We start from the raw sequence: 18,540 nt of genomic DNA on the forward strand, positions 1-18,540 counted from the left end.
ACTAATTACTCCTCCAGTTCTCTTTTTATAGCCATCTACATTGTATGTCAGCATCAGCACCCATTTTTCTCAGGCAGGGTGTGTATGACAGATGCTACTGTTTTGTATATTGAAATTCTCTTTTCATAGATGGAAAAATCCGTTTGGCAACTTTAGAACTTGGCTGTCTGTTGCTGAAGCAGCTTGTGTTTTCTAAAAATGGCAGCATCATAAAAGACGTTCACCTTGCATGCCTTGAGGTTAGTACTTTCCTTTCAGATACCACTTCCAGCATTACTTGTCTTTGAGTCTTGTATAGTTGCACAAATATTTCGTTTTTGATTGCAATAAGCATATGAAATTTTAACATATTCCTATTGGCGATTCTGTGCAGTGAAAGTAAAGAATCAATAGCCCCCTATTCAGTTCTCAGCTTTGCTGTTTCCTTGATAATTACTTCTACTTGAAAAGTTAATTTCATTTTTTCTGAAACTTGTATGTCAATGTCTCAGCAGTGTAAAGGGAATTACTTTTGAAACAAACAAGCTCAGCTAAGCTGTATTTTTGTAAGTGCAAGAACAGTGCTAGATCAAATTCTGGGCTGAAGGCTATGAAATGGGAATATTAATAGATAGTCTCTATACAAAGTTTTGGGTGCGTTTTCTTTAAATACGACTTTGAGTAAAGAGTATATTTACTCCCTGAAACACAGTTATTTTTTCTTTTCTAGGGTGCAAGGGAAGAAAGTGTTCATCTCCTTCGTCGTTTCTATAAGGTATATACATGAAGTGCTAATAAAATTTGTTACATGTGGAATTAAAAGAAATTCCGTAGCCCATTGTCAGTGCTCAAGGCAGCACTTTTTTAAGATGGGAACTACATGTTTATTGCAGGGAAGAAGGTGTTTGGAGGATTCCTCTCTTTCCTTGCCTTTCAATACCCCACTGATGTACTTCATAAAAAGGATGCGAGAAGTCCCGTAGAGTTTGCATTGGAGGTCAAATGAGTAGATGTGCTTTTTGTTGCAACTGCTATATAGCTCATGGAACAGAGCCACATTATTAGAAAGTTTCTGGAACTTTGTTATTGACGTTAATATGGAAGGTGGTTCTTTTTGGCATTACTTTTTGTTTGTCTTGTCTAAATGATGACATAAAACTTTACTTAATCTTTTTTTATTTGAGACCTCTGCAGCTTTTTGCTTTTTTTAATGTTGTAAACAATGAGAGAAATAAAATACTTAGCCCTAGACATGAACTTCTACATAAGGAGCAGTAAATCTGTAACAGGTTTCGAGTGTCTAAAATATCTTCCAATTTTTGTTAAGTTCTTGTGAAGAAGAAGGTGCAGGGTTATTTTTAACTTAGGAAAAAAAGGTAATTTGTGGTGGGTTGACCTTGGCCTGCTGCTGGACACCCACCCAGCTGCTCACGCACTGCCCCTCCTCAACATGGCAGGGAGATGAGAAGATGGCAAAACAGTCTTGTGGGTGGAAGTAAAGACAGGGAGGTTGTTTGCCAATTACTGTCATGGGCAAAACAGATTTGACTTGGGGAAAATTAATTAATTACTAATTAACAAAGATTTGGATAATGTGAAACAAAGACAAACTGAAACAACACCTTCCACCACATCTCCCTCTTTTCCCAAGCTTGACTTCACTTCTTCCTTCCCAGCTCTTCTACATCCCACCTTCTCTCCTGGGCAGGATTTTGCCCTGATCTGTTTTGTAGAGGCACCCCCAGTGTCACTGACTGGCTCCGCTGCCCCGTGTGGTGGGGCTGTCAGAGCTACATGGTGCTGGCTGTGTCCAGCACTGGACAGCCCCGGCCTCTCCTCACAGAGGCCACCCCTGCTGCCCACACCTTGCCACCTACAACCAATGCACACTTAAACAAAAGCAAACATGGCTACTTAACCGTATTCATGGATTCATGATATGTCCATGTTCCTTTTTTATTTTTATTTTTTATTGAAAGGGAGAAGAAATTTTTCTGGATATGTTTGAAGATGAATACCGGAGTATGACGGTAAGTGACACCCTTCTCAGCCCCCTGAAGTCTTCCAAACCAGTAACACAGGAGCAAGAGCAAGTACTCACTGAAAACTACTTGAATACACTGATATCCTTATATCTAGGAGTAGAATAGCAATTGTCTTTTCCTCTATGAGAAGTTGTCTTATACTTCCATAAATCATTTATGAAATTCCACAGCCCCTTAATTTATTTATTTCATAATTTCTGAAAGCCAGTATACAAAAACTACTTGATCCAGGGATTGAGACATTTAATTCATTTTTTTTCCAGTTATTAAAGTGATGAAAATCGTCCTATGTCTATTTGAAACCGTACAAGTTTTGAGTGGTGCTGCCTTACTTATTAGTGGAGAACTGGGGGCCTTTGTCCCGTCAAGGAGATGTACTGCCAGCACTACACAACAGCTTGTGGGGCACTGTCATGGAATTTTTTAACAGATTGCTAGCCTTAATCTCAGTTAATACTTAATCTATAAATGCTTTTTAAAAATAATTAACTGTTTAAATTGTTAGGTTAGTGTTTGGGTAAAAATCGAATTGTCAGGTGCAGGCATCCTTTTTTCTAGCTGTTGTGCAGGGGTTGCATTAGCATCTTTTCTTTTTTGAAAAAGAGCAATCTACAGTTTGCATATTGCAACAAATATTTTAATATGGGAAGCACCTTGCAGTATCTTTCAAACTCAAATAATAGAACTGTTTAATCAATATCTAATTCTTTAGTAGTTAAGTACTGATGTGCTTCTAGTGTGAAAACTGCCACCGCAATTTGCACTGTTTTCATGTCACAAGTTCAATATGCGTGTAGGTTTTCCTGTTGTATGTGTGTGTCTATTTCTGAGACTGCAGATTTTTTTTCATTTACTCTAAAAGATGGAGCTTCACCTTGGAAGTTTAACTCTGTTTGCCTTAAAGCGTATTTATTTGTCTAGCTAGCAAAGAATGTGCTGTGCTAATTTAAGCAATGATTTAACGCTGAAGTAGTCTTACTAGATGAGGTATGTAAATAACATGGTGCGGAGCTTCTATGAGGCAGAAGTGTATTTGGTCTATCTGAATGACAAAGAAGTGAAAAAACGTTGTTCCTTCAGTAACAACTGTAGATGACGGTTTACGAGAGCAAGTAAGCTGAACACGGTAGTCCTTTGTATTTTGGTTTTCAATGATTTTTTACCCACATTCTTCATCTTTATGAAGTAAAATGCTGTTTAAAACAATGTATGCAGTCATGAGAATGGCATTATAAATAGAAATTTCACTTTTGTGCTCTCATTTGTCATCTATTTAGATTTCTGTATTTTTCTACAAATTATTTTGTTAATCCAGCATTTTTGACACTGAAAATGATGGTTCTGAGATCAGAAGGATTGGCTAGAGACTATTTTTGAGCTTGTATTTTTTGCAGAGCAGCAGTTCAAGACTGCTGTAAAAATTCTGGATTTTATTTTAGTCTGCTTCTTTCATGGTATGTGACCATGGCAAAGTGAGCAGGAACGCTTCCAGTTACTGTTGGCTGTTTTAGAATGCCCACGTGACTGCACTTCTGCACAGAATATTTTACAAGCTATGGGAAGGGGTTTTATGTTTATTTTAGTCATTCCAGCTGATTTTCTGGCAAAAACCTTATGTCTCCTGTGTGTAATAGACCTTAGATGAAATTGTCCAAAACTACAGAAGGATAAGATGTTTCAAACATCATTTAATCAAGCAAATAAGCAACCATGTAAGGGAGAGACTGTTAGTGGCACGACGTAAGGAAATGCCTAGTCTGCAAGTTACTGCATCGTTAGAGACTAGAGATTTTTTTTTTTCTTTCTGGGGAGAAGAAGATACGAGAAACTTTTTTCTTGTGATTGAAGTAGTTATAAATTTGAGTCGCAGCTTCAGTCACAGAAATCAAACATGACAGACTTTGCTTTTTAGTACTCATGAAATGGCTTTTCTACTCTAATCTTTCAGGTTTTTTTTTGCTGTGGTTTTTCAATATGGAAATTTTAACAGTGTTAAGGAACAATGAGCAAATATAAAATAGAAATTGCATGTAAAGAGCTTAAAACAACATGGATGGTATCAAATTCTCAGAACTCTGACCCCTTCCTCTCAATGTATGCAGTCATGGGTAGTATTTAAAAGTAAAGATGCAAACTTTCATTGTTCTGTATAATAATCAATGTTAAAATATTTTTATAGATTAAACCCATGAATGTAGAGTACTTGATGATGGATGCCTCCATTTTGTTGCCTCCAACGGGGACACCACTGACTGGTATAGATTTTGTGAAAAGATTGCCTTGTGGAGATGTGGAAAGAACACGAAGAGTAAGTAAGGCTTTTTTTCTTTCATTAATGACAGTTTAATGCCAAAGGCTTTGAAGAATTCTACAAATACAAATGTTTTTCCTTGAAAGCTGCTTGGTTGGAAGCTTCATCCATAAAATCATAAAAGCTTAATGACAGATCCCTGTAGAACATATAATAATTACCTGTCCCAGTGGAGAAACCTGTTCTCTACTTTCTCGCTTCTAATTACCTCAATATGTTCTTGTGCTGTGATTTTCATTTTTTCAGTGAAGAAATGTACATAAAAGACTTTTGATGGCATGCTTTAATACATTATCCATTTTCTTTCATTATCTGGTATCTCAGTCTTTGATTGTATTCCTACAGTAAGAATCTCCACAGGAAGGTTGGTTTGCTTTGTATTGTTTGTGTTTCTTGACATAGCAAAACATAATTCTATTCAGGAGTGTTCATCTTCCAAAGCAATTCAGGATGGAGATTTTGAGTGAGATAGTAAAATCCTTTTTTGACTGACAATTTTTGGAGGTTGTACTGACATGAATAGCCACTTTGGTATCTACTTTCTTGGGATAATCAGTTCTTGACCTGTACAACTATTATTATCACAGGAACTTTTTGATAAAGTACAGTGAATTATCTTCAAAAGTATTGTTCTTAGAAAGCAAAAATGCTTCCTAGAATACTATCTCTGAAGCATTAAACAGAATGGTGTCTAGAAACACTTTCTGAAGGAAACTGCTCCGTATTTTTATGTATTAAGAAAGAAACGCTTCAATTACAGGAAATTCAGAAATAAATACAAATATCCCTATAATTTAGAGATAGAAATGTCTTTTTAATCAGCAGAAACGCCTAGAGTGTGCTGTCTTTTCTTGTCAGTACTCCTTCCTCTGATCACATTGCTCTAGAACTTTTAAAATTTCTTAGAATTCCTATGCCACAGTTTCTTCCTTCTGGCTAAGCTTTGCTCCTAGGCTGAATTGCAGTGACAATATTCTGAACTTCTGGAGCATCTTGTGACATTCCTGCTTATGCTTAAGCTGCTGGAAGTTTTGCTGGCAGTTTCAAATGGATAATGGCTTGATTCTGAGTGTCCTGTGGCATGATACTAAAAAAAAAAAAAAAAAAAAATTATAAAGCTTTATTTTGCTAGCAAGTGAAGAAATTTCGTTCTGTGATTGTATCACAAGCTCTTGGTTTAGAGATCAGATCTTTTTAAATTTTCACTTCTTTTACAATAGAAAATTCCTGTAAGTGACTTTTTCATTTTAACATTTTTAGGAGGAACTCTCAGAAATCAGATTTCTCTCAAGAATTGTCAAAATCCAACTAGCTAGCCCTTTAGATGTAAAACATGAAAATTACCAGAAATTCATGATCTGCTTTCTGAAATCAGTTACTGTTGCCTGATGAAGCATTCTTTCCAAAAACAGATACTCTTTTTGAATTGTTGATATTCCAGTTACTAATAATTGGCTGCATTTCTTGCTTCTGACTATAGTCCTGTAGATGGTACTGTCATCTAGACAGTCACCAGCCACCTAGACCAATGCAAGTGCATTTATATGCCTATTTGGGAAGTAATGAACAGTATGGGTCTTGAACTCTGCATCTTGGAGTACGTAGCAAGCAAATACTTTGAGAAAGGCTTTTAACAATAGCATCTGAGAATGCTGTTTCATGGGAATGTAATGAAATATTGGTAGGTCTGTCTGTGCATTGGTGCTTTTTTTGCATATGGTATGCATATTTAAATGAAGGAATCGACACAAAGTATACCTTATTACACGTAGTTCTTTAAAGTAGATAGCCTTTTATAGTTGTTTCTACTTGATCCAGAAAGCAGAAGTTGGTTGAAAAAAAGTTGTAGTCCATGGGACTGCTCTGCTGCTACATTGAGATCTAATAAAGTGTTACAGTAAGTCACTGATCTCCTGCTTTCTGGTTTATATTGATACTGTTAGCAAACTGAGGGCTATCAGTGTTGTGGGAGTCACAGTGTAGTTACCTTTTCATCTGACGTTCTTGAATTCTTGTTTTTTCTTGCAAGGGCTAATTTCCTGCTCTTGTATTCTGCAGTAAATATGTTTTGAGATGAGTGATAACAGGTTTACAGGGAATGCATGCAAGGAAAATTAACACTAGGGAGGAAAGAGGGTTGAGGGAAAGGAAGTGGAAGGCTGAGTGATGGTTTCCCTTTGAATTTAAAAAAAAAAAAAAAAAACAACTGTTGACTATGACTCTGGGGTTAACAAAAATGCAAGGATGGTGCAGTTTGGAATATAGAAGCTTTTGGTCTCAGTACCATGAATTAGTCTTGAAGCATCTGGTAGTAAAACTATTTTAAATTAATCCTATTTAATTTCAGTAAGTTCACGGTTTCCTTGAGTGCAATCTCCCAAAATGGGAGAGATTGTTTTCCATTACAAACTGTCCTCTGTTACAAACTGACTCTGCTCTTATTCATAAGGTAGTGTTGATTAATTTTGGTTTGATAGCCTTGACAGTCTTTGCCCCAAGTAATCACATTCCTGCATAGATTTCAACAGCACATCAAATTTGTCTGCTCTGGTGTGAAATCATGGAAGTCAGATATATGATTTCCCTCTCTTTGTCCCTGTTCTGCCAGAAGTTTCTGAAAGCACCAGTGTGAAGAATGGCCAAATGTATTTCTGGTTCACGAGACCAGTAGTTGTGTTGCATTTAAAAATACAGAGAGGTGAAGGGTTTTCCCTTAAAGCATTTTAGACTGTGCTTCCTAATGCTTCCTGCAAGCTGGGAGTTCCCAGGCATTGCAGCTGTTCGTGAATTCAGTGCTTTTACTGTAAGACAGCAGTCACTTTACACTATGCCACAGGTTTCCTATGTAGGAAGCTAATTTTTAAAAAATGAAAAAGGTGCCACCAAACCCCTGTAGTATTAAAAAGGGATTTTTCATTTGCTATACAGAAAATATAGTTCTTGTAGCAGAACAGGTTATAAATGGTGCCTTTCAGAATGTGGCTAATAAAGTGGTGATTGTTCTTTGCCACTTTATCTAATCTTTAAATACCTTATGTCATTAATTTCTGAATCAAAACAAGACTATCAATTTCACAGAGCAGCTGTTGAAAGCTCCTTAGATGCAGCTTTCAGTATGCTTTGCCCTGTTGTAGACCTTTTGGGAACATAAATGAAGGTCTCTGAGAATGTTCTCTTAGATGTGGTTAGTGTTGATGAACACAGAAAAATTAAAACTAGTGAATCCCCACTGTTTCCTCTCAAATTTGTAGACATAGTAATTCTTCTTACTAACTCTAGTTATTCTACTGTTTAAAATTCAAAATGTGAGAGTCTGTGAAGGTTGATTTAGTTGTCTGTAGAATACAGGTCATGTAAATAAAATCAGTCTCAAAATGCCAATTTAAAAAGACGATTTTTTTAGTATTCATTTAAATGTCTCTTGTAAGCATTTGCCTGTCGGTCACTGTGTGTATAAGTGTGCCAGTGGGATAAAAGCTCGGCTGCTTCTACTTCAGTGAAAATAAAGTGCTTCAACTTCTCTGTATCTTTAACAAACTTTTAAATTACGTTGTTTTCTTAATTTAAAAAGATATACTGCATGACAACAAATTTAAGGGTTGTAAAAGTGAGTGTTTTTGTAAGATTGTGCTAAAATATGTACTACTGAGTGCAGTAATGCTTTATTATTCTTTTTTAATTTCTCAAGGCAATTAGAGTTTTCTTTATGCTCCGTTCATTATCACTGCACTTGCGAGATGAGCCAGAAACTCAGTTACCACTGACAAGGGAGGAAGATCTGATAAAGACAGATGATGTTCTTGACCTGAGTAAGTTGTCCCCCAATTTCCCAAATATTCTATGGCATAGAAAAACTGCTGGCTTTTTTTTTTTTTTTTGCACTAAGTTAAAAACCATCAATCATTAATCTTGGTTATGTAATTGACTACGATGGATGATTGCATTATGTTTATCTTCTGCTGGTTTTGGAACACTTTTTGTAGTTTTATTTTTGCATTGTTTGTTTTGTTTTTAAAGAGACTGTTAATATTTAAACCCTGGGTTACTTATTATCACATAAGGGATTTGGAGTAAGTCATCTGACATCCTTGTGCAAATACTAGTTTTCTAAATGAACTAATACTACAAGGATTTTCTTCTGTTCTGCTTTCACCTATTTAAAATGCACAGATGTTCTTAAACCATGCATGAACTTCAAAAGACTGCAAGTAATTACTTCCAGCAGCTACACTGAGTTGTTTACTGACATGGTTTTTGTTTTCCCCCTGGAGTTCTTTTTATTTACAACTGTTGTGACACTTAAATAGCCGTATGGAAACTTTCACTCCCATAGTTCCATTCCACACTGAGCTATTCCCCAGGGGAATCACTCTGCAATGCCAAGAATGACCTTGGGATGTTAAGTAATACTTACTATGAAGTAAAGGCAAAATACCTTCTTCTGCAGTATCGTGGGAAACTACTGTGTTCTCCACAATGAAGGAAAAAAAAGTTGGAAGGAATAGAATCATGAAGTATACTGTGTGTCTGCAAATTTAAGATACCTGTGTTCACTTAATGTCAAAACAGGCATCTCTAGATGACCTTAAGTGTTACTGAATGGTGCTGTACTAGAATAACTTTGGCGTGAATCCTAAAGCTGTAGTCTTACTGTCTCCAGCACTGGCATTGTTTGAGAAACAGAAACTTGTCCTGTTCTATGGTAATCCTACGATGGTGCAAGATGTTTGCTTTTGTTCAAAGGCTTAGAATATGTAGGAAAATGTGTTTTAGGCTGGAATTTGCTGGGGGGGAAGTAGTGCTTAATATAAACATTATTAATCCTATTTTATGTAATTAGGATTTAAGAGTTTGACATATTTGTGTTAGCCGATTGCTTAAGTGCTTAGCTAACTTTTGTTCAGGCAGTTAGCTGATTAAAAACTTGCAGCATCCATAGCTTTAGAGAGCATGTGACTGGGGAAATAGTGTATGTATCTGCCAAGTTTTAATTTTAGAAGGTGTCTTACAAAAGAAGGGAAAAGTTTGATACTTCAGACGTTTTTGACTCTGTATGTTTAAGTGTTTGTTAATCCTGCTCTGACTAGAAAAAGAATTGCCCTAGCTGCCTTAATAGATGTTACAGAATTATGTGCAGTATCTCAGAGACATTGTAGTGCATCACATCCATCAAGAATGTTAATCATCTGTGTGAAGGAAAAAACACTGAAATCAAGTTACTGAAGCAAAAGTTTTGTGAAATCAGAGGTGCCGTGCAGTAGCTTAATGGACAAAAGTCATATTAAACTATATATATACACATTTGTATATGCATACCATATACGTAATATATACATATATTATAGTTACAATTTAAAAATTATTAAAACATATTGAATTTACATTCTGAAAATACAATTGTCTGCAATGCTGAATGTCAGAGGACATTAATTTATTTGTTAAATGCAAGCAGTTACCCGAACACATGGAAATGTACAAGTTTATTGGATAAGCTTTTAATAAATGAATATAGGTATTAGGCTTCAAAAAGTGAAAGGATATCAAGGTATCAGTCTAATGTTTGCATTTTTGGTAGATGCATGGCTGGTGGCGTGGTAGGCTCATAGTTGACTCATTTCCCATTTGTTGAATTTCTGTACAAGTTAAACGATGTAGGAAAGAATAGAGGGGAAATATTTTTAAAGTGCTCTTCAATAGTTGTATTTTTTTCTTCTCACTGGTATTATTTTGGCTTGGTGAATTAAGCAGTGACCCCAGTGAAAACTAATCCCTTTTGGTCTCTGTTTAAGGTATTACAGTATATCCAGCTTTTTTTATAATAGATTGGAACTGATCTATGTGCTTAGCAAGAAAATGGTAGAGCAACATGTAAAGTGTTCATATAATTTGCCACCATTACCATAAACAAAATGTTGTCAGAAGCAGATTTTTTAAAAAAAAATGTATCTGTACTTTAAAAAAAGTTAAAGGGGTATTCATTTTTACTCTATTTTAATTTCAGCTGTTGGCTTAGAAACCTTTACCATTACACAAGCTCTGAAATCAGTTTTCTATCTGAAGGTTTTAGTTCTAGTTTTGAAACCTTTCATTGCTGCTTATTTTGAAAGGAAAACAAATTCCTAAAAAACTTTCCCGAGGAAAATGAGCAGCACATGATACTGTTTATCACGCTTCTCAATTATTAGTTATGAGGTTAAAAAAAAGGTTGTCCATAGTGAAGTTACTGTTGACTTGCTAAATGTTTAGTAGTATAGAATTAACCCAGTTTCCTGTTTCAGATGAGTTAGATATTTATTGTAGTGTTGACTCTCTCTCAGAGAGTGAAGTGAAATAGTGACTCAGCTTCTACTGAAAAAAACGTGTTCTTCTTAAATTAACTGGAAATGTGATTACGAAGTAGGTTTTCTAACAACATGCTGAACAAAAGGTAGATCTGATTGAAATACTATTTTCCAAATGTTATTTGTTCACCTTCCTACCCCCACCCCCCTCAAAAAAAAAAAAACATACCACAACAACACCTTTTGTCCTTGCTTGCCTGTTAGTCCAGCAAAGTGCTGATTGTTCTTGTTATAAAATTCAGTGTACTACTCTGCAGGTGTTTTGTGCAGTTCATTGTAGGTGTCTCTGTTTATGACACCTCATTTCGAAGGCAGTTGCTTTTATGCAGAATACAAATTGTCGTTTTATTGGAACTTGTAATTAGACCATATGTTACTAATCCTTCATTCTGCTATATATAAGTGCTTACAATTCTAATTACATGTATGTAATTACATATTAATTGCTACATACTCTGTGTATTTAATGGTATCCAAAGTTGTTTCCTTTTTCCAGTGTAGGATACAACTAGTTAAGAGTATATATAGAAAGGATTCAAACAACTGTTTGCTTGTAACGAAAAAAAGAAAGCAAACAACTGTTTGCTTGTAAACTTAGCTTAAATTTGAATAAGATGCCCTTTAATTTAAAGATGTAATGCCTATTGCAAGAAGCTTAAGAAGTTTTATAAAAATTAAATTTTACCATCAATTTAGAACATCAGCCCTTGTAGGTTTAAACTCCTTTGCTCTGTTAGGGCATTTTATAGCCGTCAGCTCTACTGTAACTAACTCCAAATGTGAATTTGGACTCGCCAGTGGACTAAAGGAATAATGGTATTTGAACTGTTTGTTACATGGTGCTTGTATGTATGTGCTTGAAGCGATTATTTGTAAATTTGTTTATACATTCACATGTATATGCACATGTGAATTTACCTAGAGAAGAAAAATTTCTCTAGAGAAATATACATTCACATGTATATGCACATGTGCATTTACCTAGAGAAGAAAAATTCCGTTGCCCTTCCTGTGAAACGTGCATTCTGGTGTTCTAGAGACCATTTTGAGACCTGACATGGCATCAAAGTATCAGGGTACAAAAGAACAAAAAAGGGAAAAAAAATATGGATTGCTAGACCTGAAAATTTAAACAAAACTCAGTAAAGAGATCAGCAGAGTATAGTTGCATACATTAACATGCAGAAACCCTAATAGGAAAATCTTTTCTTTTTCTATATTTTATCTGGTAACTCCTCTCCATTTTAGGAAGTCCTCATTCTTTCCAGCGTAACAACGTAAATGTTGCACCTGTGCAACACAAATGTTGTATAGGTGCCATATTTTAGGAAGAGACATAGCAATTGGCAGAACATAGCCCAAAAATTCAAATTGTGTGCCTTAGATACCTTCAAGGTGGTGATATAATTAGCAATCTAAAAAATTCCCTCAATCTGTTATTACAAAGCTTTTCAATTTTTTTCTGAACATGTAGATATCTGTAGAAATTATTCTTATTCATCAACATTTAGTGTCACGAAGGAATAGAAGTTAAAAAGATCCGGTAATTTCAGCAACGGTATTGGTTTTGAAGAGTTCTGCAAAACTCACCTTATCAACCTGGATGTTTTGTTTTGCTTGAATGTGATGCCGAGGTTTTTAGGGGAGCTTAATGAGATAGTTTAAAGTTCCCTGTAAAGAAGCATTTTAATATTTTGATGCACTTAGGTTCGGTGTAAACCTTTAAGTGTAGTAGCAGGGTTCTTAGCTCTGTATATGACTGTACGTTTAGAAGTGAGTCACATATTCCACAGAAAAATTCACTTTATATTGCTGGGCATGCTGCCATTTGGATGACAGTGTTACTTTTCAGCATTTTTTTTACTGTAAACAGTTTTTAAAGCATTTAGCTTTTGCGCTTACATATCCTGTGGTAACTACCTGCCTTAGACTGCGTGTGGAGGTTGTAGGTGCCTCACGTTGGTGGCTTCTTTAACCTTATTCAGGAGCTCACCATTTGTGCGAGGTTCACTGGCAGCTCAAACTGGCAGCCTCGATGCTTTGATCTTGGTTTCAGACAGTTGATTCTGTTAGTCACAAATGTTTGAAATGCCACGGCTGAGAGGTAAATGCTGATATGTTTAAAGTTATTTCTGTACTAAAACTGGAAAGCTAACACATGGGAAAAGTAACATGGTGAGATCTCCTTATTCACCCTCTCTACTATATATACAGACTTTATACAGGCTATGTATTCAACTTTTTTTTTTTTTAATTAAGTGTACAAAGATTTGGGGAACCTTATCCTAGGACAGTTGAGGTTGGAAGGGACCTCAGGATGTCACCCAGTCCAGGCCCCTGCTCAGAGCAGGGTTAGCTAGAGCAGGTTACTCAGGATCCCTCACCATTTGGAATTTGGGTGTCTTCTAGGATGGAGACTTCTCAGCAACTGTGGACAACCTGTTTCAGTGTTTGACTGCCTCCACAATTAAAAAAAAAAAGTGTTTTTTAATGCTTTGGTGGTATTTCTCGTATTTCAATTTGTGCTTAATGCTTCTTGTCCTGGAACTGGATACCACTGGCTTCATCTTGGGAGATTTAGATTAGAGGTTAGGAGGAAATTGTTCACTCAGAGGGTGGTGAGGCACTGGAGCAGGTTGCCCAAAGAGGTTGTGGATGCCCCATCCCTGGAGGTGTTCAAGACCAGGTTAGCTGAGGCCCTGAGCAACGAGATCTAGTGGGTGGCATCCCTGCCTATGGCAGGGGGGTTGGAACTAGGTGATTTTTGAGGTCCCTTCCAACCCGAGCTGTTCTACGATCTTCTTTATTTCCCACCCCAACACCATAGTTTTTTATTTATAGACACTGACAAGGGGTTTTATGAAGGGCATATAATAATATTTCCATTCAAATGTCTTCCAAGAAAGATAGCTTACCTTGTGAGTCCATATCCAGTTACTTTCAGGTCCATTTAATGAACATTAACAGTGTGGGCAGGGGAATGAAACAGTTCAATTTATGTAAGCAGCATTTAAATTGGACATAAATATCTAAGCAAATGAAAATTTCCTTCTGTAGTTCAGTAAGAGATTTCACTGTGGATAGATTCACTGAAATGTGTAGCTTTTAATTGTTTAAAAATATTTGTAAGAATTATCTTAAGTGTACTAAAGGTTTTTGATTAGTTTTTTCTTTCCAGAGTAGGGATGTTTAGGGTTTGTCTGTTTCATCCCTAAACATGTTGTCATATTTGAGGAGAAGAGAATAGACCAAAATGTAGTGTAGGTGGCACATCATCCAATTTCAACCAGTGTGCTTGCAAACACCTAGGCTGGTGCTTGGCTTGTTGCATTCTTGATGCAAATGCTTCTGCATAGATGTTCTGCTAAGTCTGTGGAAGGTAATGGTATATGTGATCTCTCCCTCCTGTTCCTAAATAACACTTAAGAGTGGAATACCAGGATTTTGCGAGTTGAACAGATGCTTTGGAGGATGTTACAGGGTGTGTAGTTGGTGATGAAAGTGCCATTTCCTTCTCACTTCAAGGTATTGGCTTAAAAATAAATTCTTTTACAGCAAGACAGGGATGCCTTTCCTGATCAAAATTTAACTGTTCCCATGTTACCGTCCTGTTATGGAGGACTGTATGTAAAACAAGGTCCTTATCATTCCCCTTACTTCTGCAGATATTTCCTCCTCAGAGCATTCTCCCCATTTTTTTTTTCCAGATTTGTTCTCCAAATTATCATATTCAGGAGTTTCCTGTCCAGCTGAGAGTTTCAGCAGGTGTGGTTTATCGCAGAGAGCCTTTCTGTCTGCTGTCAGGGTGCAGTGACAGCAAAACAGCAACCAGTCTAGTGCTTCTCCACTTCTGTATTGTCATCCTTCAGACATTGAAGCTAATTCAAATATCGCTTAATGAACAGCACAGGTCAATTTTTTTTCTCCCCGTACCGCTACAGCTAGCTGCTTTCCGTGATAAGTTTTTTTTTTTTAACAACTGAACTTTTCAAAATGGCAAAGCAGACATCAGTAGATTGTATTTACTGATGTGAAAACTGATCTGTCTAAAGTTTGTGCAAATGTTGAAATCCACATACTCATTGCAAGCTGAAAACGAAGCTTTGGTCTGTTCTTGTTTGCTGCAGAATCATGTGTTTTAGATAAACTGAAACGACAGCTTGTTTTTCTGTATACGTCTCTTAAGATTTTTGTGATGCATTTAAGAAACCGAAGTGTCTTTTTAAGGCATCTGTTTAAATGCTTTTTGTATACACGTGTATATATGAATGTATGTATATACACACACGTGAAAAATACATTTTGAATAAAAATAGCTAGTCATCTTAGGCTTACATTTTGCAGAAGAGATATCATATCTGCTTTTGGTTTCCTGCATCACTATAGATGCTAATAAATACTAGTCTTGTGCATTTTCCAGATGGCCTTGAAACACTGAACTGAGCATGAAGGTTTCACGCTACTTTGAAAACTCAATTTTTTTCACTAGCCTACACTAGTAAGTTGGTGAATGCTAACACACATTGTACAAGAAAATTTTTTTTAGTATATTTGAAACTTGACAGGCATCTGAGAGGAAAATGTATCTTTTATAGGTAATTCCAGAAGAGATTTCCTTTTAAATGCGAACATCCTCTTACTCGTTAACATCCTCACAAGGCGAGATTTTTCTGGACTTACTGGCATAACTCATCTGTAGTGTGTATGTGACATCTAGATTTATGCTTATTGGTAGTGATGTGAAAGAGCTTAACTGAACAGTTTTGCTGGTTTACTAATAGTTAATTATAGGATGATTTACTTGAGATGATGCTGTGTTCTGTGCTGGATTTTTAGCTTTGGTTTATAATACTTTAAACTGCCTCCTTAGTACAAGCAAATGCTAGATTGGTATTTTACAACTTTATACCTGTAGAAATCAAGGTGTTTAAATCATGTAACAGTAATTATTAAATCAAGATCTTTAAATAATTTAATTATTAAAAGTACAGTTTAACAGTCTTAAGATAATTCCAGAAAACAGCGCTACAATATGGAGTCCCTCTGCCTGGGAATCAGTAGTCTTGTATTCACAGTAAAATAAGTTTAGCAACAAGCTTGCTTCTGCTTGATTGCAGTACTCCAAGTATGATCAGCATTTATAGTATGTTCTCTTATTTTTAGTTATTTTGAGTTGTTCAGAAATAAATTTTCAGAGGAAAAAGAACAGTAATGATAAAAAAAAAAAAGCTCTTAAAATTCTGTGTTTACTACCAGAGCAAATTTTACTTTCGTAAACATATTTTTAGATAGCTAGATTTTTGTTCAAGTACACTCAGACCTGGTCAGATTATTGCGTTCTTTCCAAAGTTAGTGATGTTTTTGCATGTTTTATTTCAAAAAAAGTTTTAAAACTGATTTTTAAAAAAAAATGGATCTTTCACATTTTTCATCTCATTGTTCTTGGGGAAAAAAAAAAAAGAACAAAAAATCTTTCAAATTACTTGCCCGTTGGTTTGCATTCTGAAATGTGCTCCCTGGCATTCTCCTCCGTTTATCTTCTCAATTCATCTGTATACAGTTCTGTATTTTCCCCCTTTTCCAAGGTTATCTTAACCCTCTTTTCCTTTTTCCTAAATTTCCAGTGTCTTGTGACACTAAATTTCCAGAATCTTGTGACAGTTGTTTTTTTTTTTTAAATGTGTTTACCATTAGTAATATCCTTGAGACCTACTTCTTTATCTGAAACTGGTGGTGAGAAACCCTTTAAAGATGAATTCTTCTTTTAAAGTGGTTAGTATTTCTTGCAATAAAAGATGGCAACTCACTCGTAGCAGTTCTTTTTGTTCCTTACTGATGTTCCTGAAGGGAACAGTGTGCTCACCTTCTTAAGAAGAACAGTGCTCACCTCGTCAAGAAGGTTGGTAGAATCCAGTCCTGATGAAGAGGACTAATAGGTGAACTGAGGTTTTCTTCTGATGGACAAACTAGAGATGGCAGTCACAAGCGATAGAACAGTTTTGAACTTCTCTGAAAGAGATGTTTATTGTGAAGAGAAACAAAAGTAGTCTTAGACTGTTCAAAAACATGGTTGAAACAGCTTGTCAAAAACACTTGGGCTAGAGAGTATGGTGTATATAACTATTTCAAAGGACTTATGTAAAGTTTGAAATTGCTTTGTAAATTCTTGGGGTGAGTGTGGGGAGTATGTTATAGTTTTGTCAAGGACCATGTATGAAGTTCTGAAGTTCTTTGCAGTGAGTCTAGCCCAGTAAGCAGTAAAGCAGAATTTCTTACCAAAAAGGCTGCGTGCTTTTGGAAAAAGTTCTTTATGTCAAGTGCAGAGGCAGTACATTAACTATCTGCAGCTTGCCAGATGAGTCCAAGCTCATCTTGGACTGCCAGCTAAATACACAGTGTGCTAAATATTTTCTGTAAGAGCTTCCGATCTCTGCAGAGGATTTCTAGAGTTGTGATGACTATAAATCATGGAATCACTAAACATCAAGCTCTGAGGCAAGTCAGATATTTAGACCATCTCCTAAAGACGGTCTTATTTAGACCGTTTCCTAAAAGTAGCTGTTAAGTTCTTCAAGACTTCAGATAATAGTCTTTCAAGGCTAATAGTTTGGCTGTGTGCGTGTGTATTTTCAGATAACTTACATCTTTCTTGCTGCTGACAGCTGAAGCCTTTGAGCTCTCCTTGCTAGGCAGTATTTCCTAGGACCTGTGTTTTTCTTGGAGGAAGTCCAGAGAGCTGCATTTAGGGCCCAAAATCTTGGCACTATAGTGTCCAAACAGTTGGAAGCCTCATTTTGCATGAGGAAAAATTAAGCATTGCTGTTAGTAATACCAGAAGCGATACTGTATTCTCAGATGAGTTCACTGGAAATGTATTTAACCACATTCTCTTCTGTTTTCATCATAGGATGACTATAGCATATGACCCTGTAGCAGCTGTGTACTAGAAAAAATAACGTAAATGGGGTATACTGGCTTGTATAAAGTCAAAAGATTCCCATAACAGTTGCCTAATAAATGACTGATTTTCCTTTCTGTCCTTTGATTAAATTTTACGGTAATGCTTTGCCTTCAGTTGTTTTGTTTTTTAAGATCCGAATTTGCTTGCTATAAATAGTGGTAGTTGGAGGTGAGAGAGAAGAAAAAGATCTGTGTATATTAAATATGTGAATGAAAGTATCAACTTGATGAAATAAACTAATATAGTTAAATTAGCAAAGGTCTGCTGGGGAGGTGACAGTGCAATTCGTGGGACTCTCGGAAGAACTTCGGGTGTAAAGAACGGGTTTTAGTCACTTCTTAAGAACTGTGTGTTTGAACTGGTACACATACAATGAGGAGGTTTGGAAAGGATCAGGGAAGGGAGGGAACTCTTTTTTGAGATCTGTAGTTTAAAGGGGCTTTCACTGTAATGGTTAAAAGAGGATATGATTATTCAGTGTAAATGTACAATGTGGGTGGGTAAAGGAAAAGATATAACCTCATTTAACTAATGGCAAAAAAGGTACAATTTACCATGAAAGTCTATGTAGTCTTGAAGTTGGAAGGCTTCCAACAGTCAGGCCTCTAGAAATGGAACTTGCCTCAGACTGGAGCCTAAGTTTATAAAGCAGAAGATATAATTACCTGCAGAGGTGTTGGACGGTATCTGTGGTCTTTCAACAAGACTCGAGACTTCTGTTGAGTAAAAGAAATCAAAACTGGTGCAATTTTACCCCTGAAGTGAAGTGATCTTTTATACTAAAAGACAGCGAAAGAAGTGCATTGTAATATACATCTTATGAGTAGCTCTCAACTTGTGTTGTAAAGATGATTGCACTTGTATGTATTATATGGTCCAGACCTAGGACTGCCTGAACATGGT

At 36.1% G+C, this 18,540-nt stretch overlaps 1 protein-coding gene across 9 annotated transcripts in view; it reads left to right on the plus strand.

Annotated features, from left to right (window-relative positions):
* The window catches only part of CLEC16A (C-type lectin domain containing 16A), a 109,686-nt gene that overhangs the window by 35,280 nt on the left and 55,866 nt on the right, over window positions 1-18,540 (plus strand). For all 9 annotated transcript variants that reach the window (XR_014572684.1, XR_014572685.1, XR_014572686.1 and 6 more), the window contains exons 14-18: window positions 130-239; window positions 710-754; window positions 1,959-2,009; window positions 4,204-4,332; window positions 8,024-8,144. Coding sequence is in view for 6 of the 9 variants with exons in the window: in XM_083799826.1 (XP_083655952.1) it covers window positions 130-239; window positions 710-754; window positions 1,959-2,009; window positions 4,204-4,332; window positions 8,024-8,144 (456 nt within the window). In the remaining 3 variants the exon portion in view is untranslated. The remainder of the gene's footprint in view (window positions 1-129; window positions 240-709; window positions 755-1,958; window positions 2,010-4,203; window positions 4,333-8,023; window positions 8,145-18,540) is intronic.

This window comes from Anser anser (assembly GCF_964211835.1).
Source record: "Anser anser genome assembly, chromosome: 15".
Classification (NCBI taxonomy): Eukaryota; Metazoa; Chordata; class Aves; order Anseriformes; family Anatidae; genus Anser; species Anser anser.